At 44.0% G+C, this 20364-nt stretch overlaps 1 protein-coding gene across 6 annotated transcripts in view; it reads right to left on the bottom strand.

Moving 5' to 3' along the window:
- The window catches only part of LOC140482816 (RAC-gamma serine/threonine-protein kinase), a 457507-nt gene that overhangs the window by 291933 nt on the left and 145210 nt on the right, over positions 1-20364 (bottom strand). For 5 of the 6 annotated variants that reach the window (XM_072580470.1, XM_072580467.1, XM_072580472.1 and 2 more), the window contains one exon: positions 4508-4633. The exons of the other annotated variant lie outside the window; for it this stretch is intronic. In XM_072580470.1, the coding sequence (XP_072436571.1) occupies positions 4508-4633 (126 nt within the window). Of the gene's footprint in view, positions 1-4507; positions 4634-20364 lie in introns of those variants that run through there. 6 annotated transcript variants of the gene reach the window in all.

Raw genomic sequence — 20364 nt, 5'->3', positions numbered from 1 at the left:
AGATCAATGTGCTTATTAATTGAATCTGTGGATGAGTGCCATGCCTCTAGGAATTCCCTGGCTATTCTGTGTTTGGCTTGTCCTATAATAGTAGTGTTGTCCCAGTCGAATTCATGTTGCTTGTCATCTGCGTGTGTGGCTACTAAGGATAGCTGGTCGTGTCGTTTTGTGGCTAGTTGGTGTTCATGGATGCGGATCGTTAGCTGTCTTCCTGTTTGTCCTATGTAGTGTTTTGTGCAGTCCTTGCATGGGATTTTGTACACTACATTTGTTTTGCTCATGCTGGGTATCGGGTCCTTCGTTCTGGTGAGTTGTTGTCTGAGAGTGGCTGTTGGTTTGTGTGCTGTTATGAGTCCTAGTGGTTGCAGTAGTCTGGCTGTCAGTTCGGAAATGCTCTTGATGTATGGTAGTGTGGCCAGTCCTTTGGGTTGTGGCATGTCCTCGTTCCGTTGTCTTTCCCTTAGGCATCTGTTGATGAAATTGCGCGGGGATCCGTTTTTGGCAAATACATTGTATAGGTGTTCTTCTTCCTCTTTTTGCAGTTCTGGTGTGCTGCAATGTGTTGTGGCCCTTTTGAATAGTGTCTTGATGCAACTTCTTTTGTGTGTGTTGGGGTGGTTGCTTTCGTAGTTCAGGACTTGGGTCTGTGTGAGTGGCTTTCCTGTATACCTTTGTGGTGAATTCTCCGTTCGGTGTTCTCTGTACCATCACGTCTAGTAATGGGAGTTGGTTGTCCTTTTCTTCCTCTCTAGTGAATCGGATTCCTGTGAGTGTGGCGTTGATGATCCGGTGTGTGTTCTCTATTTCTGTGTTTTTAATGATTACAAAGGTGTCATCCACATATCTGACCCAGAGTTTGGGTTGAATTTGCGGTAAGACTGTTTGTTCTAATCTTAGCATTACCGCTTCTGTTATGACTCCAGAGATGGGTGAGCCCATGGGTGTGCTGTTGATTTGTTCTTATATTTGGTTGTTGAATGTGAAGTCTCTTGTGAGGCACAGGTCCAGTAGTTTGAGAATGCCGTCTTTGTTGATAGGTTCCCCGTCTTGTTGTCTGTTCTGTATGTCCAGCAGGTTGGCTATTGTTTCTCTGGCTAGGGTTTTGTCAGTAGAGGTGAACAGTGCCGTTGCATCAAATGAGACCATGGTTTCTTCCTTGTCTATATGTATATTTCTGATGATGTCCAAGAATTCCTGTGTTGATTGTATAGTGTCTGGATCCGCTGATCAGGTGTTTCAGTTTCTGTTGTAGTTCTTTAGCCAGTTTATGTGATGGTGTCCCTGGTAGTGATACTATGGGTCTGAGTGGGATGTCTGGTTTGTGCACTTTAGGTCGTCCATAGAATCTGGGGGTGTTGTTGCTTTCAGGTTTCATTCTTTGTAGGTCAAACCTGGTTATCTGTCCATTTGTTTGTAGGTTCCTCAGTGTGTTGTTTATCCTATTGGTGAGCTGTGGGGTGGGGTCAAACTCCCTCTTTTGGTAGGTGTTGGTATCTGCAAGTAGTTGTTGCGCTTTTTGGATGTCGTCTGCTTTGTCCAGGATGACCGTCATTCTGCCTTTGTCTGCTGGTAGTATGATTATGTTCTTATCGTTTCTTAGTGATTTTAGTGCTTCCCTTTCCTTGGTGTTGAGGTTATGTGTTTGTCTTTTCCTTGTTATCAGGGGTACGATACTTTGTCTCACTGTTTGTTGTGTCTCTTCTTTCAGTCCATTCTTCCTGAGTGTGCATTGTAGTGCTGCTAGGAAGTCTGCTGTCTTGGCGTTCCTGTGGCTGTAGTTGAGTCCCTTGGCCAGTATTTTTCTTTCCGTGTCTGTGAGCTGTCTGTGGGAGAGGTTTCTAACCCAAGAATGTAATCATACAGGAAAGCCACTCGCAAAGACCAAGTCCTGAACTATGAAAGCAACCATCCCAACACACACAAAAGAAGTTGCATCAAGACACTATTCAAAAGGGCCACAACACACTGCAGCACACCAGAACTGCAAAAAGAGGAAGAAGAACACCTATACAATGTATTCGCCAAAAACGGATCCCCGCGCAATTTCATCAACAGATGCCTAAGGGAAAGACAACGGAACGAGGACATGCCACAACCCAAAGGACTGGCCACACTACCATACATCAAGAGCATTTCCGAACTGACAGCCAGACTACTGCAACCACTAGGACTCATAACAGCACACAAACCAACAGCCACTCTCAGACAACTCACCAGAACGAAGGACCCGATACCCAGCATGAGCAAAACAAATGTAGTGTACAAAATCCCATGCAAAGACTGCACAAAACACTACATAGGACAAACAGGAAGACAGCTAACGATCCGCATCCATGAACACCAACTAGCCACAAAACGACACGACCAGCTATCCTTAGTAGCCACACGCAGATGACAAGCAACATGAATTCGACTGGGACAACACTACTATTATAGGACAAGCCAAACACAGAACAGCCAGGGAATTCCTAGAGGCATGGCACTCATCCACAGATTCAATCAATAAGCACATTGATCTGGACCCAATATAACGGCCACTGCAACAGACAGCTGGAACTGACAACTGGAAGCGACAGATTCAAACCACTACAAATACCGGAGGAAAGATCACAGAAGCGCTTCATAGGAGGCTCCCAAGCACTGAGGATGTCACCTAGACAGGGGACGAAACGTCTGCAATACAAATTCCCAGCTCGGCGAACAGAACCACAACAACGAGCACCCGAGCTACAAATCTTCTCACAAACTTTGAATTGTATTGTACACATTTTCTGAGTAGTACATTCTATAGCCAATCAGAGAGCAGACTATGCTAGATCTATTAATGTGTAATGAAATAGGGTTAATTAATGATTTTAGTGAAGTGCCCCAGGTAGCAGTGATCATTATATAAGATTGAGTTTCACATTCAATTTAAAGGGGAAAAGAATGGCTCGCACTCTAATGTTTTAAAGATTAAAAAAACGTCAATTATGATGGCATGAAAATAGACCTGGGCAAAGTGAAGTGGATAACTGGTTTAAAGAATAATTCAATAGAGGTGTAATGACAGACACTTAAGAAGATTTTCAGAATTCTCAGAAAGGATACAATCCAGTGAGAGATGAATACACGAAAGAAGTTTAAAGATCGTATCAGATGAAAAGAACAAGCAAATAATTCTGAAGAGATGAGTGGCAGGTCAGAAAATTGAAAAAATGTAAAGAGAAAACAAGGAATGGCTAAAAGAGTATCATTCTATGACTCTATAAATTAGAGTATGACAGAAAGCTAGCAGAAACAAAAGTAGTAAAGCATTTCTATAGGTATATAAAAAGCTTGTAGTTAAAATGAGCATTGGTTCTTTATTAATTCTACAGTTTCAGTCTGTAATAGAGGAAGGAAACAGCAGATGAATTGAATAAAAATGTCTACCCTATGAAGGTTGAATAGAACATGAAGGATAGTGGAAGTAAAGCAAAGCAGAGTATCAACATGTGTTTATCAACCCCATGTTTCCTGGTCATATAGCAAGGGGCAATAGACAGATTAGAAATCTGAATCTTGGAGTACACCTGAGGTGATGTACAAGCATTGGAAAAGGCATTATGGAAGGTGGAATGACTACAACATAGGAAAGGGAATAAGGGAGTGTGGTACAATGAAGGATTAAGACAAGACCTTCTGGCTAGTGGTATAGATATTCTTGTCAAATTCCAGAGCAATTAAAAATAATTTCATTTGCACTATTATCATAATTGCCCAGATCATTACTGATGATTTGATGAGTAGGAATAAAAATGTGAAGAACTGGTAGAAACTGACTTATTTAGTTGTGGCAATATCTTGGACAGTTGAAGATGGGGCAGCAGCTGAACAGCAGAGTGGTCCAGAGTAGCTACCCAGTAACTTTTTTCTTTAAATGTTGGAACAGGGTTAGAAGTACACTATATCTGAGAAAGGAAACATTACACTAATACAAGATATCCGAGTAACCACAGGAAAAGTCAAGATGATCAAATGAACTCAAAATGGTTTTCTCATGTAATTAGTTATGATATAGCTGAGATCGAGAAAAACTAAAATTAATGTTGTTTTATTGAAACAGAGGCAGATACTGCCCTAATCTACATATAACACAGTATATAGCTAAAATTTAAATAAAAAGTCTTGGGATTGCAATTTGTGTTCACATAATAGAAAAAACTGACAGCATCACTTTTCCTAAGAAAATCAATTCTGTTTTCAAATGGAGACTTCACCACAGATTTCTCCAATAAAATAATTTCTTGAACAATAATATTATTCCTCTAGAACTTGCTTTACCATGAATATGTTAGTGCACTAAAGGACAATACTGGAATATTATGTCCACTAAAAACAACTCCAGAAATTTTAATAGCATTTTCAACACAAATTAAAGGATTTGCAAAAATGCATGAGTGAAATGCATTTGATTGTTATTGAAAATTACAGCTAAATACTACTGTATACATTAAAAAATAAATTTGATTTTGCAAAGACTTACTTGCCACTGAGAAGTTATTTAAAGGATATGGTAGATCTGCATCTTGAGGCTTCTCCTTATATCCTATGAAGGATCCATCTGTCTTCAACAGAAAGTACCTTGGTCTCCAGTTTTTGATATATTCCCCTACCAGGGAAAACAAAAAATTAATTCATCTGTCCTGTTTCAGGAATAATATTTTTAAAAGATATAGCTGAAGTTGATATGTTAGTAAAAGGAAGAGAATCTGTAGATGTTCAAGCTGAGCTAGATCATTCCTAACTGAAAATAAACAGTACAGGAGGGGCTATCTGATGTTATTAACAACCAAGAAAGTGTGTTCCAGAAAAACCCCATTTTCTAGCTCAGTCTGTATCCCTACAAGTTACACCATTTCAAGTGAATATTCGAATTAAATGCATTGAGGGGTTCTGCCTTAACCAGCCTCTATGTAATGAGTTGCAAAATTATGATCATCTTCTGGGTGAAACAAATTCACAACTACTGCTGAATCCTCTTGCTAATTACTTTAAATCTATACCTGAGTCACTGATTTCTTTAAGGGAAACTGGTGTTCTCAATTAGATATCTCAATTTTACTGCAAATTAATATGATTTCAACAAAGCAAACTACTACATCACACATTTCAATCAACAGAACAAGGAAAGAGGATACCCCATTATTCTGTTATGATCACAACTGATATAAGTAATGAACAAGTCAGACCTCAAAGTGAAACTTAGCTTGATGGATCATAACTGATCTTCAAAAAAACATGGAAGTCATTTACTGAAAATATTGACAAGTTTAAGGTTGAAAGTCATTTTTATATTATATATATATCGAAAAAGTGATGAAATTCACACTATCCCTTTATCCAGCAATATCCATACAAATACCAAACTCCAGCAAAGAGTTACCACTGTTCTCCTCAAGACTTCTTGCTGGAGCCAACACACTTTCACCTGGTGGTCTTCTAGCAAATTTCTGCATATTAATCAATTGATTTTTCCTTCAATTAGTACCGCTCCAAGCAACCTAAAAATAACCTGCAAACTGAACTCTGTACTTCTTTAACTTTAGAGCAAACACCAGATTTTTTCCCAAACTCTGGTTCAAGCAGTCTCTGGCATACATCCACTGAATGAGTGACTGGCATTTAGACTTTTCTGTGTCTATTTTATCCATGGACCTCCTGTTGGCAAGGTACAGCAAGGTATTTCTCCTTTTTTTTGAAAATACACTGAACTACTAACCTTCAATTCTTTACGTAAGCAATGTAAAACCTTATTAAAAATGCATACAAACAAAAAGACCTCAATTTCCTGCACCAAACCCATGAAAACTCAAACAAAATCAAAACGTTTCCCCTTTCTAATTACAAAATATAATTGAAGTTATACATCATTGTCATTAAATCTAGGTGAACCAAAAAGGCATTAGTAACAGTTCAATTTCCAATATGTCCTAAATGATTTGATCTCACTCAGCAGAAGCTGAAGAATAGTTCCAGTCTGTATTCACAGAAGAGATAGACATTGTAGCTAGGGATTTCAGTTCGGATGTTGCGGTTTTACAACATATTAAGAATAATATGGATTATCAGATGTTTTAGTGGGCATACAGGTGCAGAAATCCCCAGGACCTGATGAATCGTATCACAGATCCCTATGGGAGGCAAGGGATACAGTTGCTGGGGTCCTGATAATATATTTAAGACCGCAGGTGGATGGGGTATGGGGGAAAGAGGTTTGGTAGAATCTGATCGACATATCCACAAGTATGAGAGGCATAAACAAAGTAGATCATGAGAATCTCTTCCCCATGGCAGTCACGTCTAAGACCAGCAGAGACATGGTGTGTATACTTCAACGCAAGGAGTATCAGAAATAAGGTGGGTGAACTTAAGGTGTGGATCAGTACTTGGGACTACGATGTTGTGGCCATCACGGAAACGTGGATAGAAGAGGGACAGGAATGCTTGTTGGAGGTTCCTGGTTACAGATGTTTCAGTAAGATTAGGGTGGGGGGGGTGGTAAAAAAGGAGGGGGGTGGCATTGCTAATTAGAAATGGTATTAACGGCTGCAGAAAGGCAGTTTGAGGGGGATCTGCCTTTGAAGGTAGTATGGGCTGAAGTCAGAAATAGGAAAGGAGCAGTCACCTTGTTGGGTGTTTACTATAGGCCCCCCCAATAGCAGCAGAGATGTGGAGAAACAGATTGGGAAACAGATTTTGGAAAGGTGCAGAAGCCACAGGGTAGTAGTCATGGGCGATTTCAACTTCCCAAATATTGATTGGAAGCTTTTTAGATCAAGTAGATTGGACAGGGCGGTGTTTGTGCAGTGTGTCCAGGAAGCTTTTCTAACTCAGTATGTAGATTGTTCGACTAGAGGGGAGGCCATATTGGATTTGGTACTTGGTAACAAACCGGGACGAGTGATGGGCTTGTTAGTGGGTGTGCATTTTGGTGATGGTGACCACAATTCTATGACTTTCACCTTGGTTATGGAGAGAGATAGGTATGTGCAACAGGGCAGGTTTTACAATTGGAGGAAGGGTAAATACGATGCTGCAAGACAGGATCTGAGGAGCATAAATTGGGAGCACAGGCTGTCAGGGAAGGATGTCGTGGAAAGGTGGAACTTTTTCAAGGGAACAGATATGACGTGTCCTTGATATGTGTGTACCTGTCAGGCAGGAAAGAGATGGTCGTGTGAGGGAACCTTGGTTGACGAGGGAGGTTGAATGTCTTGTAAGGAGGAAGAAGGAGGCTTACATAAGGTTGAGGAAACAAGGTTCAGACAGAGCGTTGGAGGGATACAGGATAGCCAGGAGGGAGCTGAAGAAAGGGATTAGGAGAGCTAAGAGAGGGCAGGTAGGATCAAGGATAACCCCAAGGCCTTTTATGCGTATGTGAGAAACATGAGGATGACGAGAACAAGGGTAGGTCCGATCAAGGACAGTAGTAGGAGACTGTGTATTGAGTCAGAAGAGATAGGAGAGGTCTTGAATGAATACTTTTCTTCAGTATTTACAAATGAGAGGGACCGTATTGTTGAAGAGGAGAGTATGAAACGGACTAGTAAGCGAGAGGAGATACTTGTTAGGAAGGAAGATGTGTTGGGCATTTTGAAAAACTTGAGGATAGACAAGTCCCCCAGGCTTGACGGGATATATCCTAGGATTATGTGGGAAGCAAGAAAGGAAATTGCAGAACCGTTGGCAATGATCTTTTCGTCTTCACTGTCAATGGGGGTGGTGCCAGGGGACTGGAGAGTGGCGAATGTTGTGCCCCTGTTCAAAAAAGGGAATAGGGATAACCCTGGGAATTAGAGGCCAGTTGGTCTTACTTCGGTGGTAGGCAAAGTAATAGAAAGGGTACTGAGGGATAGGATTTATGAGTATCTAGAAAGACACTGCTTGATTAGGGACAACCAGCACGGATTTGTGAGGGGTAGGTCTTGCCTTACAAGTCTTATTGAATTCTTTGAGGAGGTGACCAAGCATGTGGATGAGGGTAGAGCAGTGGATGTAGTGTACATGGATTTTAATAAGGCATTTGATAAGGTTCCCCATGGTAGGCTTATACGGAAAGTCAGGAGGCATGGGATAATGGGAAATTTGGTCAGTTGGATAGTGAACTGGCTAACCAGTCGAAGTCAGAGAGTGGTGGTGGATGGTAAATATTCAGCCTGGAGCCCAGTTACAAGTGGAGTTCCACAGGGATCAGTTCTGGGTCCTCTGCTGTTTGTAATTTTTATTAATGACTTGGAAGAGGGAGTCAAAGGGTGGGTCAGTAAATTTGCAGACGATACGAAGGTTGGTGGAGTTGTGGATGGTGAGGAGGGCTGTTGTCAGCTGCAAAGGGACTTAGATATGATGCAGAGCTGGGCTGAGGAGTGGCAGATGGAGTTCAACCCTGTCAAGTGTGAGGTTGTCCATTTTGGAAGGACAAATTAGAATGTGGAATACAGGGTCAACAGTCGGGTTCTTAGTAAGGTGGAGGAGCAGAGGGATCTTGGGGTCTATGTTCATAGATCTTTCAAAGTTTCCACTCAGGTGGATGGAGCTTGTAAGAAGGCCTATGGTGTATTAGTGTTCATTAGCAGAGGGATTGAATTCAAGAGTCATGAGGTGATGTTGCAGCTGTATAGGACCTTGGTAAGGCCACATTTGGAGTACTGTGTGCAGTTCTGGTCGCCTCATTTTAGGAAAGATGTGGAAGCTTTGGAGAGGTTGCAGAGGAGATTTACTAGGATGTTGCCTGGAATGGAGAATAGGTCATACGAGGATAGGTTGAGAGAGCTAGGCCTTTTCTCATTGGAACGGCGAAGGATGAGGGGTGACTTGATAGAGGTTTATAAGATGATCAGGGGAATAGATAGAGTAGACAGTCAGTGACTTTTTCCCCGGGTACAACAGATTGTTACAAGGGGACATAAATTTAAGATGAAGGTTGGAAGGTATGGGAGGATGTCAGGGGTAGGTTCTTTACCCAGAGAGTGGTCGGGGCATGGAATGCGCTGCCTGTGGGAGTGGCAGAGTCAGAATCATTGGTGACCTTTAAGCAGCAATTGGATAAGTACATGGATAGGACAAATGTTCGGCACAACATCGTGGGCCGAAGGGCCTGTTCTGTGCTGTTTTGTTCTATGTTTTATGTGGCTGAACAGTCTGTTTCTATGCTGTATGACTATGAGTCTTTAACTTGGCTTGGCTGCCACGTGCCCATCTCCATCTATCTTCTCATTTGTCAGCAGTCTCCATCATATGTGAACAGTAAATATCACCAGAATCCATGTAGAAAAACACAATATGATGAATGATTTGCCAAGAAAAATCAAGGTCAGGCTAATTGAACTGGCTGAAAGTTAAGGATAGAGTTAAAAGTCGCTGCTAGAAAAGCTGATTTATAATTGAATTGAATTGAATTTAGTGTCACGTGTACCGAGGTACAGTAAAAAGCTTTGTCTTGTGATAAATACAGGCAGATCAAAAAAATATAAGTAGCACAGCTCAGTAAATAATAGGTAAACAGCTGCAAAACCAAAACACAGGTACAGGCAAATGTTAAGAGGTTGAGAGTCTATTCAGTATTTTAACAACAGTGAGTGGGAACTGTTACGAAATTGGCTGGTGCGTGTTCAGGCTTCTGCACCTTCTCCCCGATGGTCGAGGTTGTATTGCCAGGATGAGATTAGATTAGATTACTTCGAGTGTGGAAACAAACCCTTCGGCCCAACAAGTCCACACCGACCCGCCAAAGCGCAACCCAGACCCATTCCCCTACATTTGTGGGCGGCACGGTAGCACAGTGGTTAGCACTGCTGCCTCACAGCGCCAGAAACGCGGGTTCAATTCCCGCCTCAGGCGACTGACTGTGTGGAGTTTGCACGTTCTCCCCGTGTCTGCGTGGGTTTCCTCCGGGTGCTCCGGTTTCCTCCCACACTCCAAAGATGTGCAGGTCAGGTGAATTGGCCATGCTAAATTGCCCGTAGTGTTAGGTAAGGGGTAAACATAGGGGTATGGGTGGGTTACGCTTCGGCGGGTCGGTGTGGACTTGTTGGGCCGAAGGGCCTGTTTCCACACTGTAATGTAATCTAATTTATCCCTTCACCTAACACTAACCTAACCAATTTAGCATGGCCAATTCACCTAACCTGCACATTTTGGTCTGTGGGAGGAAACCAAAGCACCCGGAGGAAACCCACGCAGACACGGGGAGAATGTGCAAACACCACACAGTCAGTCGCCTGAGGTGGGAATTGAACCCGGGTCTCTGGTGCTGTGAGGCAGCAGTGCTAACCACTGGCTGGCTGCCTTTCATTGACAGCGGGCCTGGTAGATGGATTCTATAGATGGGAGGTTGGCCTTTGTGATTGTGCAAGGTCAAGTTCACCAATCTCTGTAACCGTCTCCAATCTTGAATGGTACAGTTGCCATACCAGCTAGTGATACATCCAGACAGAATGCTCTCGATGGCGCACCTAAAGAAGTTGGCGAGAGTATTGGACATCGTGCCAAATTTCCTCCGCTGCCTGAGGAAGAACAAACGTTGTTGGGCCTTTGTAACCAGTGCGTCCACATGAAGCGTCAAAGAAAACTTGTTGTGGATGACCACTCCCAGGAACTTGAAACTCTCCTCTTGTTCCACCTCTGTGCTGTTAATTTGTAGGTGGGCATGAGTAACAACCTGCCAAAGTCAATAATGAATTCCTTGGTTTGCTGGCATTGAGAGCTAGGTTGTTCTCAGTCCACCATTTTTGCAGGTCTTCCAGCTCCCGTCTGTAGCCTGTTTCGTCGCCATCTGAGATTCGACCAACTATGGTGGTGTCATCAGCGAAATTGTAAATGGCATTAGTCTAGTATTTGGCAACACAGTCATGGGTATACAGTGGATACTGTAGAGGGCTGAGTACGGACCCTTCAGGGGCTCCAATGTTGAGTGTTAGTGAGGATGAAATATTGTCCCCAATCTTCACTGATTGTGGCCTGTGGGTCAGGAAACAGAGGATCCAGTTGCAGAGAGTGGGGCTTAGTCCAAGATAATTAAGTTTAATAATCAGTCTCAAGGGGATAATAGTGTTGAAGACTGAACTGTAGTCAATTAGTAGGATTCTTATTTCGCTGTTCTTTGTGTCAAGATGTTCTAAGGAGGACTGAAGAGCAAATGATATGGCATCTGACGTGGATCTGTTGGTCCAATAGGCAAGTTGGAGTGGGTCAAGAGTAGTGGGGGGGCTGGAGTTGATTAATGCCATGACCAGCCTTTCAAAACACTTCATGACCATCGAAGTTAAGGCCAGTGTGCAGCAGTCATTGAGACATGCTGCATGAGCCTTCTTAGACACAGGGATGATATTGGCCCTCTAGAAACAGGCAAGAACAGTGGCCTGCTGCAGGGAGAGGCTGAAGATATCCAGGAAGACCTCTGCCAGTTGATCAGCGCATACTCTGAGTGCACGGCCTGTTACTCCGTATGGTCCCACCGCTTTCCTTGGATTCACATGAAGGAAAACTGATCTAACATCTGATGCAGCGACTGTTGGGATAGGTTTGTCAGGACATGTCAGGATAGGTATTACCTCCCTGTCAAAATTCTGCCCAAAATGAGCATAGAAGGCATTGAGGCATTCTGAGAGGGATAGGTCCTCATCTGCCATCTTGCACTGTCTCTTTTTAGAACCTGTGATGTCATTCAGTCCTTGCCACAGTCACTGGCTGTCTGTCTGGGTCTCTAGTTTGGATCGATATTGGTCCTTGGCTGTCTTAATGGTTCTAAGAAGGTCATACTCGGATGCCTTATATTTGAGTGGGTCTCCTGATCTGAAGGCCTCAATAGCAATTGAAGTCGGAACAGCAACACCAACAAGATGGTAAATGTAGTGACTGTAACAAACTGAGTCAGGTGGACCTCATACAATAGTAGTTCCTTGATTGGAGCTGTTAATCTGGTCCAATCAGGAAGCCTTGGCTGACTGATATAAACAGGAGATCCAACTCTATTTTGATTTAGTCCCTACCCTCCCCTCCACTGTTTTGCTCACACAGCATTGCCCTGTGGTTTGAAGGGCAGTGCCTGTCACTGGCCACCCGGGTAAAAAAAAGAGAAAAAAAAAAAATGAAAAAAAGAAAAAAAAGAAAAAAATATATATAAACAGGAGATCCAACTCTATTTTGATTTAGTCCCTACCCTCCCCTCCACTGTTTTGATCACACAGCATTGCCCTGTGGTTTGAAGGGCAGTGCTTGTCACTGGCCACTCGGGTGTCTTTCCTGTCTTCCTGGTGGTGGAAATTGAATAAAGATTCGTGCACTTTGTGTCTTTCACTGTGTCTCACACCTGCACGCACACACACCGTGGGTGCTGGGGAGAGAATAAGCACTACCGCACTTAGGCGGTAGTGTGGGGAAAAAAAAAGGAAAAAAAATTAAAAAAAAAGAAGAAAAGAAAAAGAAAAAAAAACATAGACCAATCAGGAACTCCAAGAAAAAGAGAAAAAAAAAGAAAAAAAAAAAAAGGAAAAAAAAAGACCGGAGATCCAACTCTATTTTGATTTAGTCCCTACCCTCCCCTCCACTGTTTTGCTCACACAGCATTGCCCTGTGGTTTGAAGGGCAGTGCCTGTCACTGGCCACCCGGGTAAAAAAAAGAGAAAAAAAAATGAAAAAAAGAAAAAAAAGAAAAAAAAATATATAAACAGGAGATCCAACTCTATTTTGATTTAGTCCCTACCCTCCCCTCCACTGTTTTGATCACACAGCATTGCCCTGTGGTTTGAAGGGCAGTGCTTGTCACTGGCCACGTGGGTATTTTTCATATCTTCCTGGTGGTGGAAATTGAATAAAGATTTGTGCACTTTGTGTCTTTCACTGTGTCTCACATCTGCACACACACACACACACCATGGGTGCTGGGGAAAAAAATAAGCACTACCGCACTTAGGCGGTAGTGTGGGGGTTAAATTAACAAAAAGAGAAAAAAAAAGGAAAAAAAAAGAAATATATAAAGAGGGATTTGATCAAAAAAAAAGAGAAAAAAAAAAAAACAGGAGATCCAACTCTATTTTGATTTAGTCCCTACCCTCCCCTCCACTGTTTTGATCACACAGCATTGCCCTTTGGTTTGAAGGGCAGTGCTTGTCACTGGCCACTCGGGTATTTTTCATATCTTCCTGGTGGTGGAAATTGAATAAAGATTTGTGCACTTTGTGTCTTTCACTGTGTCTCACATCTGCACACACACACACAAAAAAAAAGAAAGAAAAAGAAAAAAAAATAAACAGGAGATCCAACTCTATTTTGATTTAGTCCCTACCCTCCCCTTCACTGTTTTGATCACACAGCATTGCCCTTTGATGTGAAGGGCAGTGCTTGTCACTGGCCACTCAGGTGTTTTCCTATCTTCCTGGTGGTGGAAATTGAATAAAGACTTGTGCACTTTGTGTCTTTGACTGTGTCTCACACCTACACACACACACCATGGGTGCTGGGGAATAAAAATAAGCACTACCGCACTTAGGCGGTAGTGTGGGGGTTAAATTTTTTAAAAAAAGAAAAAAGAAAAAAAAGAAAAAAGAAAAAAAAATAAACAGGAGATCTGCAGGGAGTGGAGTGCATCATTTCCCCTTCCAGCTCTATTTTGATTTAGTCCCTACCCTCCCCTTCACCGTTTTGAGCACACAGCATTGCCCTGTGGTTTGAAGGGCAGTGCTTGCCACTGGCCACTCGGGTGTTTTTCCTATCTTCCTGGTGGTGGAAATTGAATAAAGATTTGTGCACTTTGTGTCTTTCACTGTGTCTCACACCTGCACACACACACCATGGGTGCTGGGGAAAAAATAAGCACTACCGCAGTTAGGCGGTAGTGTGGGGATTAAAAATAAAAAAAATAGCAACAGGAGTCAATTGATCACAACAAAAAAAACCCAGGAGTTGATTGCCCTTTGATGTGAAGGGCAGTGCTTGTCACTGGCGACTCGGGTGTTTTTCCTATCTTCCTGGTGGTGGAAATTGAATAAAGATTCGTGCACTTTGTGTCCTTCACTGTGTTTCACACCTGCACACACACACCATGGGTGCTGGGCGATAAAAATAAGCACTACCACCCAGGGGTAAAAAAAGAAAAAAAAAAAAATAATAAACAGGAGATCCGCAGGGAGTGGAGTGCATCATTTCCCCCTCCAACTCTATTTTGATTTAGTCCCTACCCTCCCCTTCACCGTTTTGATCACACAGCATTGCCCTTTGATGTGAAGGGCATTGCTTGTCAGTAGCCACTCGGGTGCTTTTACTATCTTCCTGGTGGTGGAAATTGAATAAAGATTTGTGCACTTTGTGTCTTTCACTGTGTCTCACATCTGCACACACACACCATGGGTGCTGGGAAAAAATAAGCACTACCGCAGTTAGGCGGTAGTGTGGGGGTTAAAAAAGGGGAAAAAAAAGAAAAAAAATATAACAAAAAAAAGAGGAGATTTTGATCACACAGCAAAAAAGAAAAAAAAAGAAAAAAATAAACAGAAATGTTAAAAGAAAAAAAAGGAAAAAAAAAACACTGGTTTCAGAAAAAAAAGGGAAAAAAAAAAGAAATAAACAGGAGATCCGCAGGGAGTGGAGTGCATCATTTCCCCCTCCAACTCTATTTTGATTTAGTCCCTACCCTCCCCTTCACCGTTTTGATCACACAGCATTGCCCTTTGATATGAAGGGCAGTGCTTGTCACTGGCCACTTGGGTGTTTTCCTATCTTCCTGGTGGTGGAAATTGAATAAAGATTCGTGCACTTTGTGTCCTTCACTGTGTCTCACACCTACACACACACACCATGGCTGCTGGGGATAAAATAAGCACTACCGCAGTTAGGCGGTAGTGTGGGGATTAAAAATAAAGAAAAAAAAAATAGAAACAGGAGTCAATTGATCACAACAAAAAAAAACCCAGGAGTTTATTGCCCTTTGATGTGAAGGGCAGTGCTTGTCACTGGCGACTCGGGTGTTTTTCATATCTTCCTGGTGGTGGAAATTGAATAAAGATTCGCGCACTTTGTGTCTTTCACTGTGTCTCACACCTGCACACACACAACATGGGTGCTGAGGCAAAAATAAGCACTACCGCAGTTAGGCGGTAATGTGGGGGGTTTAACAAAAAAGGATAAACAGGAGATCTGCAGGGAGTGGAGTGCATCATTTCCCCCTCCAACTCTATTTTGATTTAGTCCCTACCCTCCCCTTCACCGTTTTGATCACACAGCATTGCCCTTTGATGTGAAGGGCAGTGCTTGTCACTGGCCACTCGGGTGTTTTCCTATCTTCCTGGTGGTGGAAATTGAATAAAGATTCGTGCACTTTGTGTCCTTCACTGTGTCTCACACCTACACACACACACCAGGGGTGCTGGGGAAAAAATAAACACTACCGCAGTTAGGCGGTAGTGTGGGGGTTAAATATGAAAAAAAAATAAAAGTGCTAAAAGAAAAAAAACAGGAGATCTGCAAGGAGTGGAGTGCATTATTTCCCCCTCCAACTCTATTTTGATTTAGTCCCGACCCTCCCCTTCACTGTTTTGATCACACAGCATTGCCCTTTGATGTGAAGGGCACTGCTTGTCACTGGCCACTTGGGTGTTTACTTTCTTCCTTGTGGTGGAAATTTGAATAAAGATTCGTGCACCTTGTGTCTCTCACTGTGTCTCACACCTGCACACACATAAAAAAATAAACAGGAGATCCACAGGTAGTGGAGTGCATTATTTCCCCCTCCAACTCTATTTTGATTTAATCCCTGCCCTCCCCTTCACTGTTTTGATCACACAGCATTGCCCTTTTGTGAAGGGCAGTGCTTGTCACTGGCCACTCGGGTGTTTTCCTATCTTCCTGGTGGTGGAAATTGAATAAAGATTTGCGCACTTTGTGTCTCTCACTGTGTCTCACAACTGCACACACACACCACGGGTGATGGGGGGGAAAATAAGTACTACCGCAGAAAAAAGGAAAAAAAAACAGGAGATGCTGAGGAAAGAATAAGCACTACCGTAGCTAGGTGGTAGTGTGGGGGTTAAAAAACATATAAACAGGAGATTCAGACTCTTCTCAGTTTAGGGGGCTGACCCTATGCTGGCTTGTATTACAGTCAGTATGTTACTGTTAGTTTGGTTTTTTTTGGAGGGGGAAACCTGATTTCTGAACTGGCTGAATTATTTAGTCAGTTTGTTAACTAGCATTCCTTTTAGCGGGGACTGATTGTGTGCATCAAGAGTTTAACAATGTGTTTCAGGTTTGACTCAGTTCTCATTAGGAAAGTGTTGTTTCACTGGCTGGTTATAGCCTGTGTGTTACTCTTTTCGAGAAAAGGATAATGTTAATTTTGTGGTAGGGCTTAGCCCTTGGACTCTAGTTTTCTTTGTTTTTTTGTATGCGTCTTCACTTTTTATTGGTGTTTGGACTGAGCCCTTGTGGAAGACATGCATTTTACCAGAGGAGCTGTTTCTGTGGGGAGGCCTAGCCCTGGGACTGGGCCTCTGAAGATTGAACACCTGTGTGTGTACTGGGAGGTGAGCAGTTGCTGTATCCTGGAGTTTGGGAGAAGACCTTTCCTTCAGGAGTGGACCAAATCCCTGTGAGTTAACTGCACCTGTACAATGTACTGTGTTCCTGGGAGTGGACCTGGCTCTCCAAGGCTGGACCATGACTCCATTGAGACTGAACACCTGTGTGCATTTGCTGCCTTCAGGAGTGGACTCTGCCGTTGGTTGTGGACTCTATTTCTGACAATGCACACTGTATACTGGAGTGGAGTATTCCTGGGAATGGATTCTATATTTTGAAGACTGTATAGATTTGGACTGTGGACCAGAAAGGACAATTTTTTGGTAGCTAACTGTATTGTGGTGTTTCCTGGTTTTATCACCTGCACTGTCTTGCATGTCCCTGTGTCTGGCAGGCCTTGCTGTGAGCTGGGAGGCTCATGGGTCATCCTGAAAGCTGTCACCCCGAGAGCTGGAGGGTGGGTAGGCCACCCTGTGAACCTGAAGGTTGACAGGCTGTCCAGAAAGCCAGAGGGTGGGTAGGCCACCCTGATGCCAGTTGCCCTGAGAGCCAGATGGTGGGTAGGCCGTTCTGAGCACTGTCGACCCAAGAAGGGGTAATCGGGACGGGCTGTCCTAGAGGTGGTCGGAAGGTGTGTCAGAGCAGCCGAGCATCAGAAGGTGCGTAGGGACAGGCTGAGATCCAGGCTTGTGGGCTACCCTGCATGCTGCCTTCCCAGGGAAGGGGACGGGCTATCCAAGAGGTGGCCAGAAGGTGTGCCTGGATAGCGCATCAGGGTGGGTGAGAGCCCAGTGGTATGTAGGGGCAGACAGAAAGCCAGAAGGCAGGTAGCTGTCCTCCATGCTGTCACCCCAGGCAGGTACCAGGGTGGGCTGCCCCAGAGGTGGTTGAAAGGTGTCAGGGTGGACTGAGAACTGGGGGGGGCATGGGGTGGACCGTAAGCTGGAAGGTGGGTATGGGTGGGCTGCTTTAGAGTGCTCGGAAGGTGGGAGGGATGGGGGCTTGCTGGGTCTATATTGTATGCATTTTATGTAACTGGATTGTCCTTTTTTATGTACAAGTGCAATTGTCACTGTCTTGTCATATGTGGAACTGGGATTTGAGGTTTGCCCTCGTCTCCCTGTAAACTGGTTGAATGGTCGGGTTTGGGGCCTGGCTTTGTTGCTCCTCTCCCTTGTAAAATTGCTGTTGTATACAGCTGTTAATGGGTTTTTTTTGTATACTGTATTTTGTAATTTGTTTAATAAAATATTATAAACAGGAGATTCAGAGTCTTCTCAGTTTAGGGGACTGACTCTGTGCTGGCTTGTGTTACTGTTAGTTTCGTTTTCCTTTTTTTTGGAGAGGGAAACCTGATTTCTGAACTAGCTGAATTATTTAGCCAGTTTGTTAATTGGCATTCCTTTTCGTGAGGGCTGATTGTTAAACTCCTGATGCACATAATGTGTTTCAGGTGTAGCTCAGTTCTCATTAGGGGGAGTGTTGTTTCACTAGCTAGTTACAGCCTGTGTTATTCTTTTCTCTCCTTTGTCCTTTTTGCAAAAAGAAAAAAAAATGTGGATTTTATGGTAGGGCTTAGCCCTTGGACTCTAGTTTTCTTTGTTTTTTGTATGCATCCTCACTGTTTTTGGTGTTTTGGACTGAGCCCTTGTGGAAGACATACATTTTACCAGAGGAGCTGTTGTGTGGGGAGGCCTAGCCCTGGGACTGGGCCTCTGAAGATTGAACACCTGTGTGTGTGCTGGGAGGTGAGCACTTGTTGTATCCTGGAGTTCTGGAGAAGATCTTGCCTTCAGGAGTGGACCAAAAACCCGAGTTAACTGCACCTGTGCAATGTACTATGTTCTTGAGAGTGGGCCTGGCTCTCTAAGGATGTGGCAGGACTCCATGGAGACTGAACACCAGTGTGCTGTGGGGTGTGCATTTGCTGCCTTTGGAAGTGGACTCTGCAGTTTGGTGTGGACTCCATTCCTGGGAATGGACTCTATATTCTGAAGACTCTATATATTTGGACTGTGTACCAACTGTATTGTGGTGTTTTGTTAGGTTATCACCTGCACTGTCTTGTGTCCCCAGGTCTGGCAGGTCTTACTGGGAGGCTCATGGGTCGTCCTGAGAGCCGGAGGGTGGGTAGGCCATCCTGTGAACCTGAAGGTTGGTAGGCTGTCCTGAAAGCCAGAGGGTAGGTAGGCCACCCTGATGCCAGTCACCCCGAGAGCTGGATAGTGGGTAGGCCGTTCTGAGCGCTGTCATCCCCGAGAAGGGGTGATTGGGACGGGCTGTCCTAGAGGTGGTTGAAAGATGTCAGAGCAGCTGAGAGCCAGAAGGTGCGGAGGGGCAGGCTGAGATCTGGAAGGCTTGTGGGCTACCCTGGACGTTGTCGCCCCAGGGAAGGGGACAGGCTATCCTAGAGGTGGCTGGAAGGTGTGCCAGTATAGCCCACTGGCTGGACAGTGCATCAGGGTGAGAGCCCAATGGTATGTAGGAGCAGACAGAGAGCCAGAAGGCGGGTAGCCGTCCTCCGTGCTGTCACCCTGGGCAGGTACTGGGGTGGGCTGCCCCAGAGGTGGTCGAAGAGTGTGTCCGGGCGGACCAAGAACTGGAAGGGACATGGGGTGGACCGAGAGCCGGAAGGTACATAGGGGTGGGCTGCCTTAGAGTGGCCAGAAGGTGGGAGGGACAGGGGCTTGCTGGGTCTGTATTGTATGCACTGTTTATGTAACTGGATTAGTTTTTTTATGTACAAATGTCATTGTCTTTTATGTGAAACTGGGATTTGAGGTCTGTCCTCCTTTCCCTGTAAACTGGTTGAATGGTAGGGTTTGGGGCCTGGCTTTGCTGCTCCTCTCCTTTTGTAAGAATTGCTGTTGTATACAGCTGTAAGTGTTAATTGTTGTTTTGTAGTTTGTTTTTATAAAATATTATAAACAGGAGATGGTCTTCTCAGTTTAGGGAACTGACTCTGTGCTGGCTGGAGTTACAGTCAGTATGGTACTCTTACTTTCTGTTTCCCTTTTTTTGGGAGGGGGAAACCTGATTCCTGAACTAGCTGAATTATTTAGCCAGTCTGTTAACTCTCATTCCTCTTAGTGAGGACTGATTTGTTAAAGTCTTGATGCACACAATGTGTTTCAGGTGTAGCTCAGTTCTCATTAGGGGAGTGTTGTTTCACTGGCTAGTTACAGCCTGTGTTACTCTTTTCTCTTACACTCTTTTTGAGAAAAGGATAAAACATGTTAATTTTGTGGTAGGGCTTAGCCCTTGGACTCTAGTTTTCTTTGGTTTTTTTTGTATGTGTCTTCACTTTTTTTTTTATTGGTGTTTGGACTGAGCCCTTGTGGAAGACATACATTTTTACCAGAGGAGCAGTTCCTGTGGGGAGGCCTAGCCCTGGGATGGGCCTCTGAAGATTCAACACCTGTGTGTGCTGGGAGGAGAGCACCTTTCCTTTGAGTGGACCAAACCCCTGAGTTAACTGCACCTGTACAGAGTACTGTTCCTGAGAGTGGCCCTGGTTTTCCAAGGGTAGGCCAGGACTCCATGTAGACTGAGCACCTGTGGGGTGTGCATTTGCTGCCTTCAGAAGTTAAATCTGCAGTTTGGAGTGGACTCTATTTTGGACAAGCACCTCAACAACTGGAGTAGACTCCATGTCTGGGAATAGACTCTGTACCAGAAAAGACTTTTTTGGCAATTAACTGTATTGTGGTGTTGGGTTATCACCTGCACTGTCTTGTGTCCCTGGGTCTGGCAGGTCTTACTGTGAGCTGGGAGGCTCATGGGTAGTCCTGAGAGCTGGAGAGTGGGTAGGCCATCCTGTGAACCTGAAGG

This window comes from Chiloscyllium punctatum, chromosome 11 (genome assembly GCF_047496795.1).
Source record: "Chiloscyllium punctatum isolate Juve2018m chromosome 11, sChiPun1.3, whole genome shotgun sequence".
In the NCBI taxonomy this organism is placed as follows: domain Eukaryota; kingdom Metazoa; phylum Chordata; class Chondrichthyes; order Orectolobiformes; family Hemiscylliidae; genus Chiloscyllium; species Chiloscyllium punctatum.
This window is presented reverse-complemented; position numbering and strand designations above follow the sequence as displayed.